Below are 16,018 nucleotides of genomic sequence, written 5' to 3'. Positions count from 1 at the left end.
ACAGATCGAGCACCACAGCGAGGCAAAAATAAACCACACATGGTGTTGAGTATACAAAACACCAACAACATCAAATGTCCCCCTGTCATGCTGTGGTTTGGGACCTGTGTGTGTGTGTGTGTGTTTGGGTATGTCTTCTTTTTACTGTCTTTTGCAGCCATATGAATTGTTTAGCTTCAGTGCTAGAATGACTGAAATTTCAATTACACTCTGGCAAGAGTTTGAAACCAAAAATGCATTTTCTAAACTAAATTTTCCACAAATGCATCCTACAAACTGAATTTGTACTTTATTGTCTCTGGAGTGAATATGTGGACACGGATAGCTAGAGGAGGAAAAGCAGAAAACAAAGACAAAAATGAAGAAGGAAAATGGACAGGACAGCACAGAGTCAAACATCCAATAAGTAATCACGATCAAAAATCTCTAACGTTCATGGTGCTTTTCCGTTTTTATAATCAAAGTCTGATGTTTTCTCAGCGTTCTCTATTTATAGATGTTCATTTCCATCCAGTGGCCCTCACTCCTCTCACTCAGCAGCCCTCAACAGGAAGCAACGCAGAGTCAGGAGTCCTTGTCGTACCGGCTGGAGTAATCATTCAGGTTATGTGTCACTGCCTTTCACAGGCTACAGTCCCCCAGGGCCCCACCACTTGTTCTGAGCAATAAGCTAATTGATTGAAACATTCATCATCATCCACAGCCACGTTCGCGTATGAAAGGTGCCCCCAGGGCGGCAAAGTCCTAGACTTTTGAAGAATGGTGAAACACACTAATGGAAGTGCCATTAGTGAGAGACGAGACATGGAAAAAAGACGACAACACCTCAAACAGCATGTATACACCTTTTCTGCAAGAAATTAAGTTAAGATCGTAGTTGATAATCTTTGGGCTCCATGCTTGGCTAGATAATGATTCATATAGTTTCAGTGAGATTGGTATGAGTTGGAGCTGTATACTTAATCAAAGAAATACAATATTTGCTCTTGGCTTAGTTCATGTAGTACTGGTTTGCAGTCAGAGTTGATAATAACATTGACAACTATTTATTTATGGCTGCTAGCCATCCCCAGGCTTCTAAGCTTTGCCCACACATTGTGCTATGGATATGAAATCCTACCGGGTTTGGGTGGAACTTTTCTATAGTGTTGGTCAACTGTGGTACCACAGGAAAAAAAAAACAAATAAAAAGTGCTTTGTGAAAATGATTAGTGGGGAAAGTATGAAGGAAAACTGTACAACAGTAGTTGGATTTTAAAATAGCACTGCCAGTTTTCAAATAACCAAAGGTTTCTGATGCTGCTGGGTTATTGTATTTTTCTTGTCAACAGTCCGAGCCTCATTTTGTTTTGCCTTGCTCTGCTTGCCTGGTGAATCAGTCATCCATAGCATCTGCTTCCATCTGAGTTTGGGCTGCCTGCATGCTTGGCTGGGCAAACAGCAGCTTGAGAGGCAGGATGTACAGGGAGGCCAGGGAGCCGAATGGCTGACTGGAACGACTGCGTTTTGTCAAATTCAATTGCTGGAATGGTGGCACTTAAAACGCTGCTAAGACGAAGAAGAACAACAATGAATGTGTGATGAAAGGAATTCATAGATGTTGGATAAATCCTTACGGAGTTGTGCACACAAAACAGAATGTGGAGTCGAAGTAGAAGTGCAATGTTGCTGCAAATGCTGTTATAAAGAGCATCCGAGGGTGGAATGGAAATGTGAGTACGTCAATGAAACACTTCAGTAAATAAACTCCTCCAACACCAACTAAAATAACTGCTTTGTTTCTAATAAAACAAAGAAAATCCTTCTAACTCGGATCTATAGCAGCTTGAAATGATTGTTTTTTTATTTAAATGGCCCCAAAGAAACCCATTAAACAACAAATTGCTGCACATGCAGAGGGAATACCTGACTGGGAAAAAAGTACAGCAATAAAACAAAATGAATCCCTGTTTGCAAATGCAGGGCATCCCTCCCAATGCTGTTTTTATCACATTACCACACACACGTACAGACCTACAAGACTTGATTACATTGCTGTTGGGCTTTCTATTCATAGCTAGCGAAACATCAGCCTCCCACGTCACCTCTGATTTACCTGGTTGTGCACTTTAAGGCCAGGAAGGCAGGTCGTTAGCTGTAACAGATACGAAGATGGCATGCTGTAATTCCTATTTGCCCGAGACTGGTATTATGAGAGGGGATCATGTGTAATTTATGAAGTATGATTCAAACTCCGCCATACACATTCACAAGCGATAAAAGCTTGGATGAAATCAGCGCTGCTCTTCTTCAATGTACCTCCACATGTATATTCCTTACCCTACCTCTCCCTGTCTTTGTTGTTTATCTAGCAGATATGACGATAATGAGCTCTCCTTCCTGTCATGCAAGACAAGACATATCCTGCAACATGCCATGACCACAACAGCTTTCATCATTCAGCTGTAAGCAAGCATACTCCCAACACACTCCTGCACTGTAAGCACACAGAGATCATTATTTTGCAAACCAAGCTAAAATCTATACCAGTAACAATGTGTTTGTCTCCTTGTAGCCACCCAACACACACACACACATACAGACACACACACTATGTCAAATGTCTCTGGCATCGACTGTCCATGGAGAGGTGGAAGTACTCAGACAAAGAGAGTGATTAATTATTCAGAAAGGCTCACTGCAATCCATTACATCACATGCATTATGAAGCAGTCTGATCTACAGCACCTCTTCAAAATCTATCACTCTTAACGATGGGACTGAAAAAGCAGGTAAGAAGCATCAGGGAGCATCGACCAGCTAGCTCGCTGCTACTGTGGCTAAACAGCAGCACTCGACAAATGAAAGGTTACAGTGAAAGCGGCCAGAAGGTATGAATAATCTGTGATTTTAAAAAGAAAAGGAAAATGTTTGAGCCGAGCATGTTACCAGTTTGCAAGGGAATACACATCAGTCAATGCAGCTATAATCAATATTTTTATACTAACAGTGATTCACAATACTACTTGTATATAAAACAGGTCACCCATAGGGACGAACACACAGAGAATTATTGCAGTTCCTCTCAGCTATGAAGCGTTTTTGCATCTTAAACCTAGCTGTTGTGTTTATGGTCCACAATTTTACTGTTTTGGTTCAGCTTCAGAGTTCCCCTTTTCAGGATGTAGGATGTGGGTATACTCTTAAGACCAAGACCTTCAGACAGGCTATTTTTCATCAGTATGAAAATGGCCAGGGCTATTTTCTCCTGCCAGTGCTGAGCATGTGTCCAACTCTCCAACACTCCCATCACTTACATTTTAAATAGTATGGCCTATAGTGTTTAGTTAAGTGGTCTATAGTGGTGGTAGGTCGTAACAGTGTCATTAAAGAAGAATCAGATCACCATCCATTCATCACGAAACGTACAGAATTAGTGCTTTTCCATTTAGTGACATGTGGAAATGTGCCTGAATGTGTGTACGTTAAGGTTCAGTTTTCCCGAGCAAATCAATCGTCTGTCTAATCCGCAAGTTCGGCACACTCACCTCCATAGTGGTCAGGTTGCATCGATGGGTTCCAGCAAACCAGCCATCAGTGGAGCACTGATCGATGTCAACATCCTGTAGATTAATGTCCACTCGCACCACGCCCCTGCAAGAGGACAGGAGGACATCATTAAGAAGGTGGCTGAAACAATACAGCGTGCAGCTCGGTTGCAAGTTTCATTCAGGTATTGACAAAAATAGAAACGCTGTGTTTCCATTTGTGTGGTTTTCATTTTATTGGCCACTTTCATGCTACAGTGTAAGGTATATTTGTCAGCTTCTGACCAGAGGTTTTCTAACTTGGAGAGTTGGAGCAGGGGCATGGAGGGCAAAACATGAGGCAAAGCTGCTGCAGAGGTGAAAGGGACACGTGCATGCTGGTGTTCTAAAAACAATGTGAAGTTCCTGGGCCTGCTTACCAACACGGTTAACAATTGCAGCAGCAGCAGCAGTGGATGTGACACACACAGCCTAAAAAACGTAGGGCTAAAGTGGTAGCCCACTGCTAACTGACTGACTACATGGCAACACTTACAGTAGCAACTGCAAAACAAATGTAAGATATACTTAAACAGCTCAACTCTACTCAGCTGAGACAGGGTCAGACAGAGAGACCATAAACTGCCAATAGATCACTTAACACAACAAAACACTCGACAGCAGTTGTTCAGAACGGCTGGAGTCTTTGCTCCATTTCGGCCAGCTGAGCCAGGCAGGAGCTTCTAACAGGGCTGCTGAAGATTTACACTTATTTAGCTGCCTGAAGCTCTATGAAGAAAAAGGTCAACATCTGTCATTCAGAGTCCTTTCACTGGTGTGACATATGTCTTTTCTCGGAGACCAAATAAACCAACAGGCAAATACACACTTATACCGATAAGTGTGTATACAAGAAAAAACAAAACAAAGGTGCATGTTTTATTCTTCTTGGTTAATGCAACGCAATGCATTTCAGACAAGTGCAGTTCAACAAGAACACCGGCGACCTCAGCCCACGATCAGGCTTTCCCTCCCAGAAGACTTAAAAACGGAGGGCAGCCTGAGGCAACGTGTTGCTAGAAAATCTATACTGGCTTTAAACTTTGTGGAAGACATGCTGTACGACTCTCCAGTGTTAAAGACGAGTGTCATGACACCCAGATAATGTGCAGCGATGAAAAAAGACATTTCTCTGATTCTGTATTCGGTGTGTACAGATGCACAGATGCACAGCATTTGCTTAAAGAACAAATGACTTGTGCATAGAAGAAAAACTGCATGTTTTTCTGTGGTTTTCAGCAGAAATCATCCAAAAATACCCTTGATGATCAATATGAAAAAAATACACAAAAACTCTCCTCTAAAGAGAGCAACTGAATCAGCGCTGTAATCTGTTTAATCAGACAAAACCTGCAGCTGCTTCACTGAAAACAAATCAGTGGCTGACTTTGTAATGACCTTTAACTCCTGTGATGCTTGTTTGTGAACATCAACATTCACGTGGGTTTTTATTTTACTTTGGGATTAACAGAGAGCAAAGAGAAAAATAGCACAATCACTAATAACTTCTGTCTTCTCATTTCAAAGATTTGCGCCCCAAAAGCAGTGAGAGACACTTGTTTAGACCTCTGGCCTGAACTGTAGTAAGGATTTGTGTCACTTCTGTTTCAAGGTCGATTTTCCCTTTTAGCTCCACAAGTTTCTGCCAGTGATCATTAGCTAATAAGGCTTCAATTAGAGTGCGATGATTTGTATTATTAATGCATTTTGCCCCAGAGTCGCTTTGTTAAAGAGCCCTTAGTGGTCACAGCAAGATATTAATGGACAACATTATTACCTGGGAAATGGTCTCAAATGAATAACTCTCTTTACACCTCGTTCTACTCTTCCATGGCCTTCTCCAAGAAATCCTGTGGTGTTCCATCATATCACTTGGTAGATCTGTACTGATCACTGGTAATGAAAGCATCGTATCATTTAGGCTGTTTACATTAGTTTCCCACTGAATCTCTCAATCTCTCCCACTTGGTGATAAGAACTACAAAAGCGTCAACAAACCAGTGATAAAATGGATGCAAAGCTGCTGCACTGCTGTCAGCTGCATCCAATCAAAACCCAGTTCTAGCATTAATGCAATGACTTCAGCTGATTTAAAACGAGCCAGCTATAGACACAGGAACTGAAAATACAAAGAAATGTGCACCACCAACACAAACTCAAACTTCATCCAAGGAAAAAACATTACATCACTACGCAAACCCACTGACATCAGGTCAGTTTAAATAATTAAAATATCAATTTTATCTAGAATATTCCATATGAGTTGGAATGTGTGAATGCCAGGAACTAATATGTTGATATTAGCCGGGATGCTGAAGCATGTAAAACACCTTGTCCCATCTACTGCTGGATTTTGTGAACAGAGAAAGTGTGGTTTCCATAGTTACACCTCAGTCAGACCATCTCTTGTGGTAACTTAGCTAAACAACACACAAAGCAGAAAGTGGCAGAGGATGCTGTCAGTGATGCTTCATCAGTTTTGGGAAGAAGAAGAAGAAGAAGAAGAGAAAGAAGAGAAAGAGTTCAGTCTCAGACAGAAAACAAAAACTGTGAATGTGACAAACTGTGAAATCATAAAAGCAGAGGGTAAACAAGGATAGTTAAAATTCACTACTGATCTATAATAGGCCTTTTTAATGTCAGACATTTTGACATGTTATAGCAGGAAAAGCACAGGTGCAATTAATAACAATCACAAGGCCATGAGCAAGCATTCTACCATTCATGCTTGCTAATTAGCATGGCTTACAGGCATACTGAAATAGAATGAAGACATGATTAGTGTTATTAGTTACACCTGTGTGCTTCCTGCTATGACAAAATCAAAAGGTCTGTGACAAAACAAATTGTTGATGTTGCACAGTTACATTTCTCAACAAAATGGGAAAAACATTTGCTTCCAGGCCATCTGTGAGAGTTTCTTCACTTATATTCAAGCTCTGCTTCTCCCCAGCAGCCGCATTCAGGTCTGCAAAATATATACTTTTCCTAAATGTTGAGGGCATTCTGCAGCTCTCTCTCTCAATTAATTTCAGATATTAGGATATGCCCAGATTTATCTAGCTCTCACTTTCTTAGGCTTATGCACCTACAAACACAAACATCTACAAATACTGCTGGTGTGGCATGTTCTCCAGGTGTACAGGAGCTGCTTTACTATACCCGGCTCCCAGTGGACACCAGGCAAGTGCAACGCTCTCTTTGCCTGTACTTCTGTTATTAATAACTGCTGCTCTGGTCCTGCCTCAGGGCAAACTGACCTCGCTGTTTTCCACTGCACTGCTGGTTGTTTTGCTGAGAAATTTCCTCAGTTTCAATTCTCTGTTATGTAATAAGGGTCGGAAATAGTCCACTGAAACACACAGCACAAGAATTTGACCATTTGTTTATGATGGAGGATTCATCAAAATGTCTGTTTCAGTGGTAGCTCAAGAATTAACATTTGCTTAGGTTTTGCTTGCAAAAGTGAGAGTCTGTACAAAGAAAAAATAGCCTGTCTTCTCCTCTTTCTTCCACAGTCGCCTCCTCTTTTTTTTCTTCTGCTTCCAATTCTCCAGGCAATCTTTAGCATCCCAGCCAAAGTGGACATATGGTGTATAAAATAGCCTGTGAAAAAAAACGAAAAAAAGAGAAAGTGTGCTGGGTCTCACACGGAGGTGGTGGCTGAATACGCGCACTGCACAAAGACTGGATCGTAATTTGAGAGCGGCAACGAGGAACATGGGCAGAGGCGTCATGGTAGCCATCAAGGCCCTCGGGCATAAAGACAGGATTATCACAGAGAGCAGGAGATAGTGGTGCCCCAGGAAACAGTGCGCTCTCTCCTTTCATCCTCCATTCTTTGTGGGTCTAAAAGGCCACGGCAGCAAAGAGAGGAGCATCCCACCAGCAGGGGCTCTGGTTTTTCTGACAGACCAGTTAGACTGAGCTAATGTTGGCCCAAGCATTATGAAGTTGACTGTATATGTATATCTAATTGCTTTTTGGCTTACAAAAGGATATCCATCAAAACATGTTCGCCTCCCTGTGCCCTCTTTGTCACAAGTCAGTCTTTGATGTATTCATGAATGAATACTGAATGTCAAGTCTATAGGCCTTGAGCTGTATGTCTCTATTCATGGACTCTGAGATTGATTAGCCCATTTAGCCTCTCTGCGCAGCACTAGGAGCTGCGCTTGAGTCTGAATTTCAACTAATTGTGGCACCAAAGAGAGACATAAAAATTTCTGAGGACAGATTCACACGATTTTTGTCAAAGTTAATTTCATAGTAAAATCATTGCTCTGGCACAGTGGTGCCGTAAAACACTGGGTGGATTAAGACCACATCAAGAAGAGAATAAGAATCTATTCCACTATTCTCTAACATTGCACAGTTATGATAACTGTGTCCTAATTCTGTTGTAGTGCATAGTACATATAATCAATTTCAGCTCAATTAAAATTAAATATTTAGAGTTACTAGAGGGTTGAAATCAAGTTTGTCTCCTGTGGAGAGAAAGATCTGAGACACGTTTGCTTTTCTCTGAGTATTTAATATGTGCTGTGGATTTGGGAAACAGATAAAATATCCTATGTGTAAAGTTACATCTTTTAAATGATTATTTTTGGTGGAGATGTTCTTTTAATGAATGTAGGTGTCACGTGACTGACGACAACTAGAGCAAAATGTTGATTCATGACACTGTAAATTGACAAAAACATGGCACGTAAATTATAAAACAACATCTGCAAAGCTGTGTTAAGATTTCATGTGCACTGTGCAATTTTTCATGTGTAGGTCTATGTGTGTATTTATATAGTGCATGCAGTATTTGCACAAGAGCTAGGAACATCCAGCGGTTTCTTCTGAAGCAAAAGGAATAAGCTCTGACATCTCCAGTTACACCGGCTGTGTGCACATAACCCAAGAATAATGTAAAGGAGAGATGAACATGGAAGATTGGCAGAAGCTTAAACATTATCCTTTAGCTTATCCATGTAGCCAGAAGACTTGCACGCCCAGATGAACTTGCATGCACATTTCTCCTGCCCCAGTGTCTCGACGAGAACACATTGCTGTCCTTTTAGAAGGGCACAGTTCGTGCATTGTGTCACAGAACAATCGCAATGCAAGAACCGTGCAGCCCTTCCAAGGAAAATGTCTCTTATGTGATGGAAATGCATTAAGCTGACAGGACGAGCAGAAGCTAATGTGAGTGTAGCCGCTGGGCAGGATGCTGCTTGTCTACTAGTGTTTCAGTGCAACCTGGGTCATTTTATTGAGTTCTGTCACAGAAAAGACAGAGCGCCCGTGGCGAAGCGGCTGTCACAGAAAGCAAATAAAGCCTTTTTTTTTTTTTTTTTTGGAGAGCTGGCACATCCTGTCATAGCTCTGGACTCTTGACACTCTTGTCATTAAAAACACTCCTCTGAAGACCAAACATCAAGCTGGAAGACCATTCATTGAATTGAGCTGCTGACAATGGAAACCTGACAGTTTTGTGGAAAACATTAGCCACCAAACATTTTTTTGTTTGTTTGTTTGTTTTGACTGGAGCTGGTAGCAATTCATATATATATATATAGATATTCAACTATCCAGCTTTATCCTGAAACAGGATTTGCACCTACTTCCCATATTTAAGTTGCATTCAAATTTGCTTTGTTCTGTATTTTGCCCTTAATTTGAAAATCAGCTGCAGGATAAGATGGAAGAAGATAAAACTGCTATGATCCCTCTATGGAAATATTATAGCAAGACAAAGGAAAATCTGACTGATATTAAGTTACAACACATTTTGCATAATTCAAAATTACATGTATAAAGGCAGCATTTTCCTCATGTGTTCTGAATGTTTTCATTTACAATTGTAATTGTGTGTATTATTTTGCACATTGAGGGTCTATTATAACTAGAGAGATGATGGAGATTTGCCAGTGGATTTCCTTATATTTGTAGACACCTTTTGTCCACTTAAAAAAAAAGAATCCCTTTCCAAATCTTTGAAAACTTTTCAAACCTAGCACAGTGCTGTGTTTCCCCATTCTGAGGGCTCCTCTGTCATACCACAGCTCTATCTCTCTCACAGGATAAACCTACAGTAATGATATTACAGATTTTGTAATCCTTTGAGAGGCAACTGAATTGCATCAGTATAATGCTACCGAAATCACTGAGATTATGCCCCTCCTTAGCTGCATTATTAGGAATATAATATCACTTAAAAACTAGCCAGAAAGCCTGGGTGGATGGTGACATTTACTGGCTGAAGGCATCGTATTGACAGGTCACCTTACTGAGCAGTGGAGTCCCAGTGACGTCAGCAGTGAGAGAAGGAGCACCTTAGGGATCTTTAACCCTCACTTGCTTCGGGTTGCTCTCAGTGGAGACCTATCCCATTTCAGGTGCACTCATAATTTCAACTTTCTTACATCTTCCTTCTCTGAAATTAACATGCTGGCTGTTTCAGCTCCAAAGCTACACCAGTTTTTTCTTGGATGCCTTTTTTTCCCCTCCTGCTCTCTTTCATCTCAGCTTAGCATCATATATTATCACACTTAGCCCAAGGAATTGTGGGGTTTCCTTCCTATTTGTTTCTGGATGGTGTCCATCTAAGCAGATGCTGCTGGCTCCTCCTGGAGCTCGAGGCCTCCCACTCCGTTAGACGCCTGGGCGTCCCACAGCAGCCAGGCTGTCCCGGCTCTAGTTGCTTGTACGGCAAAAGGGGAAGCAAAGCCAAGCGTAAATGAAGAGGATTCTGCCGTCTAATTAGAACCTGTTTGGCCTTTGGAGGAATATACTGAAAAATACATGTATTCCTCTGCAGTTTGCTTGTCCTTTTTAGATAGTTTCTTTTAGTTTGCCTTATTATTCTGCAGCTGCTTGAGATTCAGCCTCAAAGCAATTGAGGTCTGTGTGGTGAAAGGTGAGTTTGAAGTACAGACTGTGCTCACCTAACAAACACACCACCTCCACTCTCACATTCATTTCCCCTTTTCTTCTGTGTATTCCCACTTAGTGCGTTTGCTCGATCTGGTTTTTGCATTTGTGTGTCTGTGTAGTCACGAGTTTGTGTCTGAAGTCAGAGTGATGTGCCAATTAGGACAGTACAGTATCATCCTAAAGAATGTCTCAGCCTCCAACAATGGCATGCACACACACACACAGATACACACTGCACGCTTGAAAACAGCCAGTCCTCTGTGTGTGGTCTAAGCTGCCTCCCCTGTGCCTTCGAGTGCAGCTGAAGAGACAGACAGGAAGAAAAGAGATGAAGTGTGAGAGGTGCGATTTCTTGCACCTTCACAGAAACAACAGGTCGATCTATCACAAACACATGTCCACACACTCCTGCTCTAACAAGTCACATTAGTTGTTTAGCACCTGCGTGTTCAACAAACACAAAAGGAGAAAAACAGACTCTATTTGTACTCATTTCCATATGCATGATGCATAAAAACTCAGAACAAGTCACCTTGCTTCTTGCAGCATCATCACACCAAACAGGAAGTGGCTGAAGCATTAAAAGGCTGGAATCAAAATGGCCCGTGCAGGATTGCTGTTCTACATCTTTCATTATTAATTCATTGTTGTATTGATTGTGTATTCATCTGCAAGGGAAACGGAGGAGAGCTGATGTCTGAGGCAGCTATATTAGCCAACGTTTCCCCTCCTCTCCTGTTTCTTATCTGGCAGGCTGCTGGGGCGCAGGGAGGACGCAGGATGAGCTGCCTGCTACTTTGATGTGAGCGTCTGAAACACGTCTGACCTGAAATATTTCAAATTAACACTATAATGACAACAAGTTAAAGTAAGACATCGGCTCTCCCTATTTGAATAACAATTTCATGTGCACTCTGAAATAAGATCATGACTATCAAAGTTCTCAAGGCATTTTCTGAATGATAAATGTGATGAATGTCCTTAAAAGGAACATGTTCAGATTTTTTATTTTTTTTTAATTAACTAAAATGTACAGAGAGGATTAGTATCAGCAAAAGAAATGGCACTGTCCGATGTGAAAAGGGCGTCTTCAGTCATCAAAGGCGAACTTAATATTTTGGGGATCCTGTTTATTCTCTCTCTTGCAGAGAGTTAGTTGAGAAATCAATACCATTCTCATATCTGTATGCTAAATATGAATCTACAGCCAGCAGATGGTTAGCTTAGCACAGTATAAAGACTGGAAGCAGTGGGGGAACAGCTTGGCTGGCTTTGTCCAAAGGTAACAAAAGCTGCCTACCAGAAACTCTAAAGCTCACTAATTTACACCTTACATCTTGTTTGTTTATACAGAGACTAAACAACTGAGTCAGACTAGCTGTTTCCCAGTATACACCTGAGAGTGGTATTAATCTTCTCATCTGACTCTCAGCAAGACAGCTAATATGTTTATTTCCCAAAATCTTGAACTATTCCATTAAAATACTTGCACTGGTGTTAAGTGTACAGAGCCTTCCTTTCTCCATATTTCATTAGTAATAGATCTACGAGGAAATCATAACATATTCCATAATTTACAGTAAAATACAAAATAACAGTAGTAATAGTAATAATAATAGTAAATTATTTTACATTTTGGCTGTAAAATAATTTTCAGCCAAAATGTCATTATTTTGTTTGGAGAAACACTAAACCCTTCTCTGGTGTGAGGAAGGTAATTCCTGAATAGATGCTGCTCCTCTGCTCCTTTAAGCACAGTGGGATGTTTCTTTTAGTGCCACTGAATAGGCCACTCTCAGGGGACATTAAACAATACAAAACACCCATGTGTGTCACACGTTCAATCCTTTGGAGGAGGTCTCAGTTGAAAGGCGGAATAAAAAATGCACAGCGGAACTGCTCCTATGTCAGGGGTGGGAATGCTCCTCCGAGCACAATTCCTTTGGCAATAAATGCAACTGTTCAACCAAATCATAAATATGACTTCAAAACTGAACTCTAAATTGTAGTTTGGGTGTGTAATAGGTTTGACTGTCCATCAGTTGAGTGTATGGGCAAATTTGCTCTCACGTTGCTTCACAGGGAGACTCAGAGTATAGTGAAACTGCTCTGAGAGGATTTAGTCTTGGATAACACCAGGTAGCTGATGGCCTATTACAGCCTATCACTGCAGGTGTTGACTCATTTGCAATCCCTGCCTGCCTGTGAGTGTATCAATTAAAGATTCATCGACGGCAGTACACACACAACTAACGATCTGGATTAAATATTCATTGGGAAGATGTTGGTCAGGATCCTATGGAGCATTAACACTTGACTATTCTAGTGCATATTAGGGCTGTTGGCATAAACATGGCACATTACACCAGCAGGCTGCAGCAGAGGTGGCTTTAGGACATGGATTGTACAAAGCACCCAAACATCAGACCCATTTCAGCATTTCTTCAGCTGCTGATGCTGGTTGCTTTGCTTTGTTTCTTAAAATTGGCTTTCTCTCATCTCAGGAAGGTTCTGACTCATCGCCCATTTTGCAGTCTCCCTTGAAAGAAGGGAAAAGAAAGGGCACACGACATTTCCTGAGTAGTAAGGCATGCAACCCAGAGAGTTTGAAAAATGAATTAGGGCCTGTAGCCAGAGGTTTCCACCACTGCTACATCAAGTAACATCCAGGGTTATTTTTAGCATCCCGCCGCCTTGTCAGACTGGAGGAGAGAAGAAAACCCCCCTCGTATAACAAGAGGAAGCCAGTGGGAGGCTGCGGTATGTTTGGGGAGTAAAGAGAGGCAGCTTATTAAACCCTAACCTGGTTTATGTGTGAGAATCGGGATGTAGTGGAGGTTAAACCCATCTGAACTCACCTTTAGACTGAGAAAAGTCTTTCTCGCATGAATCTGTAGTTTTTAAACACAAGTAATAGCCTCACAGGTGTGTGTCAAGCTGTATAAAGAGGGTTTTTTTCATGGCAAGAAGACAAAACTGATGATTTGCTGAGCTTGTTTTGGAATTTGGTTCATATTATGTTGTTTGCCTCCAAATCAAAGCTCAAATTTCAACCATCTGTGTGCCTACCTGAATTCGGGAGCCAGGTTGGGCTTGAGGCCATAGAAAGCAGCCGATAAGGTCAAAAGCCACCGGGGAACAAAATTCCCATTTTCACACTCCAGGTAGGGCGCAGACCATTTGACATGTGTCTTGTCTGGGATAAAACTCTCTCCTCTTTTTAAAGAATTGTCAAGTGATGTAAAATCTTGGCTCAGCACCCTCTTATGGAAACTGGGCTTCTTCCTGTCTTTAACTTCGTGGTACCACTCTGTGTCTGCTGTGCGGTTGTGCAGGTAGTGGTGGGCCATGCTGGAGAGGTCTTGGAGGACTATCTCTCCACCAGCCCTAGTGGCTTGGAGAAGCACCGAGGGCCCCGCCACGGATGAATCCGCGCTAAAAGTGACAACCGCCCGGTGAATCTTGGCGTCTCCCTCCAGTATACTCCTGACTAAGGCATGGTACCAATCAATGTCTCGCCGGAGACTCTGCTCCCTGGACCTGTTGGCTTGCAAGATCATGTTGAGGAAGTTTGTGGCGTGCAGCACCGTATCCAGCACACTGCTCATGGAGTAATGCGGGGTGGCGTGTGACCTTCCCCGCAGAGAGGTGAGCTCGTACCTCCGCGAGCAGTTGGCGTGCTTTAAGGTGGTCGAGTCCCCCGTGTGTAAAAAAGCCGTGACCACCCTGGGGAGATGCTCCTCTATTTTCTGCGCCAGCTCCGCCGTCTCCCCGGGAGGATGATGAAGCGCACGGAGATGCGCCAGCTGCCGACGGTGCGTCTGAGCGCCGTAAATCGCCTCTTGTGCTCTGATATCTTCCCCATGCGCGGACCATTCCGCGTATTTATGGTTTGATCCGATCACAAATCCCACTTGCAGCAGCAACGACAGCCGGAAAACAGCCATCTCCCTCCAGAAAGCGTCCACAGATGTTTAGGGGATTGCTGCTCGGAATTACAGTGTCGTCGGGCGGGCGTGCTGTAAAAAAAAAATCTACCAAATTGCTCTGCTAAACCATCGCTTCACCACTTGTAGGATGTTCTTGCAAGCTCCACGCCTCTGTTCTGGAGATCAAGAAGCAAAGGAGGGAGAAAAACGTAAGGACCCCCCTTGCTTTCCTCGTCAAATCCCTTCTTCTTCTTTACAGATGCCTCATACAGCTTGTTGATGTTGAGTATCCGCTTGGAGCTGTTTCCCCCCCACCTCTCTCTCGCTCTCTCTCTCTCTCTCTCTCTCTCTCTCTCTCTCACTGTAGACAAGACTGTCTTGGCTTTGCTGTGCGGCGGACGTTCTCCTTCTGCGTGTAGGCTACATAGACTGAGTCAAACCGAGGAGGAAGGGAGGGGTAAGGGAGCAGGTTATTATTATATTTATATATTTTTTTTAGGAGGCACCGAGTCAGGGAGCTTCTCACTTGGATGACAAACGCACTCCGCCCTCTTCCGACCACAACAAGCATTAAGTAGGCCTATAAAAGACACGAAGAGACGCACCGTGCGCTCTTAAAGCCCGTCTTCTTCATCATTTCACAGGGCTCCAGAAGCGCCATTGATCCGCGTATGGTCGCTTCTTCTGTCAATCACGGAGCAGCGTTTGGTGGAGCGGCGAGGGAGCTGTCCGGTGCTGAAGCAGATGAAGCAGTTAAGGAGCTGTCCGGGGCTGAAACTGATTAAGTCAGCCTCGGCTGGTTTATCAAAATTAAGAGCTTAATTTAGATCAATTGATCGATGACTCACTTTGGTATTCAAGAGTAGTTTTCTCTCTATTGATCACTGTGACAAGAAATCTTGATCACTTTGTAAAAGAATAATAATACACACATATATATATATATATATATATTTTAAATTTAGATTTGTTTTCTCTTAAAGTCTATGGGCATCACTACTGCTGGGCTTAATACCAAATACAAATGACTTTAAACATTCTACATTATGTGGCCGAAGGTATGCGGACAGCCCTGTCCACATACTTGTATGTACTCTGGACACTGGGCTTCAAAGCTTAAATATTATTAAATATAAACAATAATAAGAATTGATCAGAGAATTTAAAAATGCATCTACATGAGTTCTTTATAAAGACTTTAACATGAAAAGAAAGCAAAGCCCATCTGTTTCATCACTGCTATGAGAGGGTGGTTTGATCACATCAGACTGACACTCACCAAACTATAACACACCAGAAAGATGCTTCTTCTGGCAATGTGATGCCTTTTTTTACTTCCTCACCAAGCTATCAGCCTCTTTCTCTTTCTTACAAGTTCAAGCTCCTTGGCTGTTCTCTCCCTCTCTTTCACTCCCTCTCCTGGGTGTGGGGGCATGTCACGTCACGCTGTGTGGGCTAGAGGCATCTCGTCCTGGAAGCAGGGTGAGGGAAGACAAGCGTGACGAAGGGTGACAGAGCTGGGAGTCGGCCTGTGCACTGCATGGACCATCAGGGATGCTAGAAGTTGGAACTTTCTTGACCAAACCCACATACACAGAG

General features: G+C 42.4%; 1 protein-coding gene across 1 annotated transcript in view; it reads right to left on the bottom strand.

Annotated features, from left to right (window-relative positions):
- The window catches only part of gpr158a (G protein-coupled receptor 158a), a 48,702-nt gene extending 34,265 nt beyond the window's left edge, over window positions 1-14,437 (bottom strand). The window contains exons 1-2 of the mRNA XM_041065988.1: window positions 13,560-14,437; window positions 3,528-3,633 (exon numbers count right to left, since the gene is read on the bottom strand). Of these exons, the coding sequence (XP_040921922.1) occupies window positions 3,528-3,633; window positions 13,560-14,437 (984 nt within the window). The remainder of the gene's footprint in view (window positions 1-3,527; window positions 3,634-13,559) is intronic.
- Between the last annotated feature and the right edge of the window lie 1,581 nt (window positions 14,438-16,018).

This window comes from Toxotes jaculatrix, chromosome 20 (assembly GCF_017976425.1).
Source record: "Toxotes jaculatrix isolate fToxJac2 chromosome 20, fToxJac2.pri, whole genome shotgun sequence".
In the NCBI taxonomy this organism is placed as follows: Eukaryota; Metazoa; Chordata; class Actinopteri; family Toxotidae; genus Toxotes; species Toxotes jaculatrix.
This window is presented reverse-complemented; position numbering and strand designations above follow the sequence as displayed.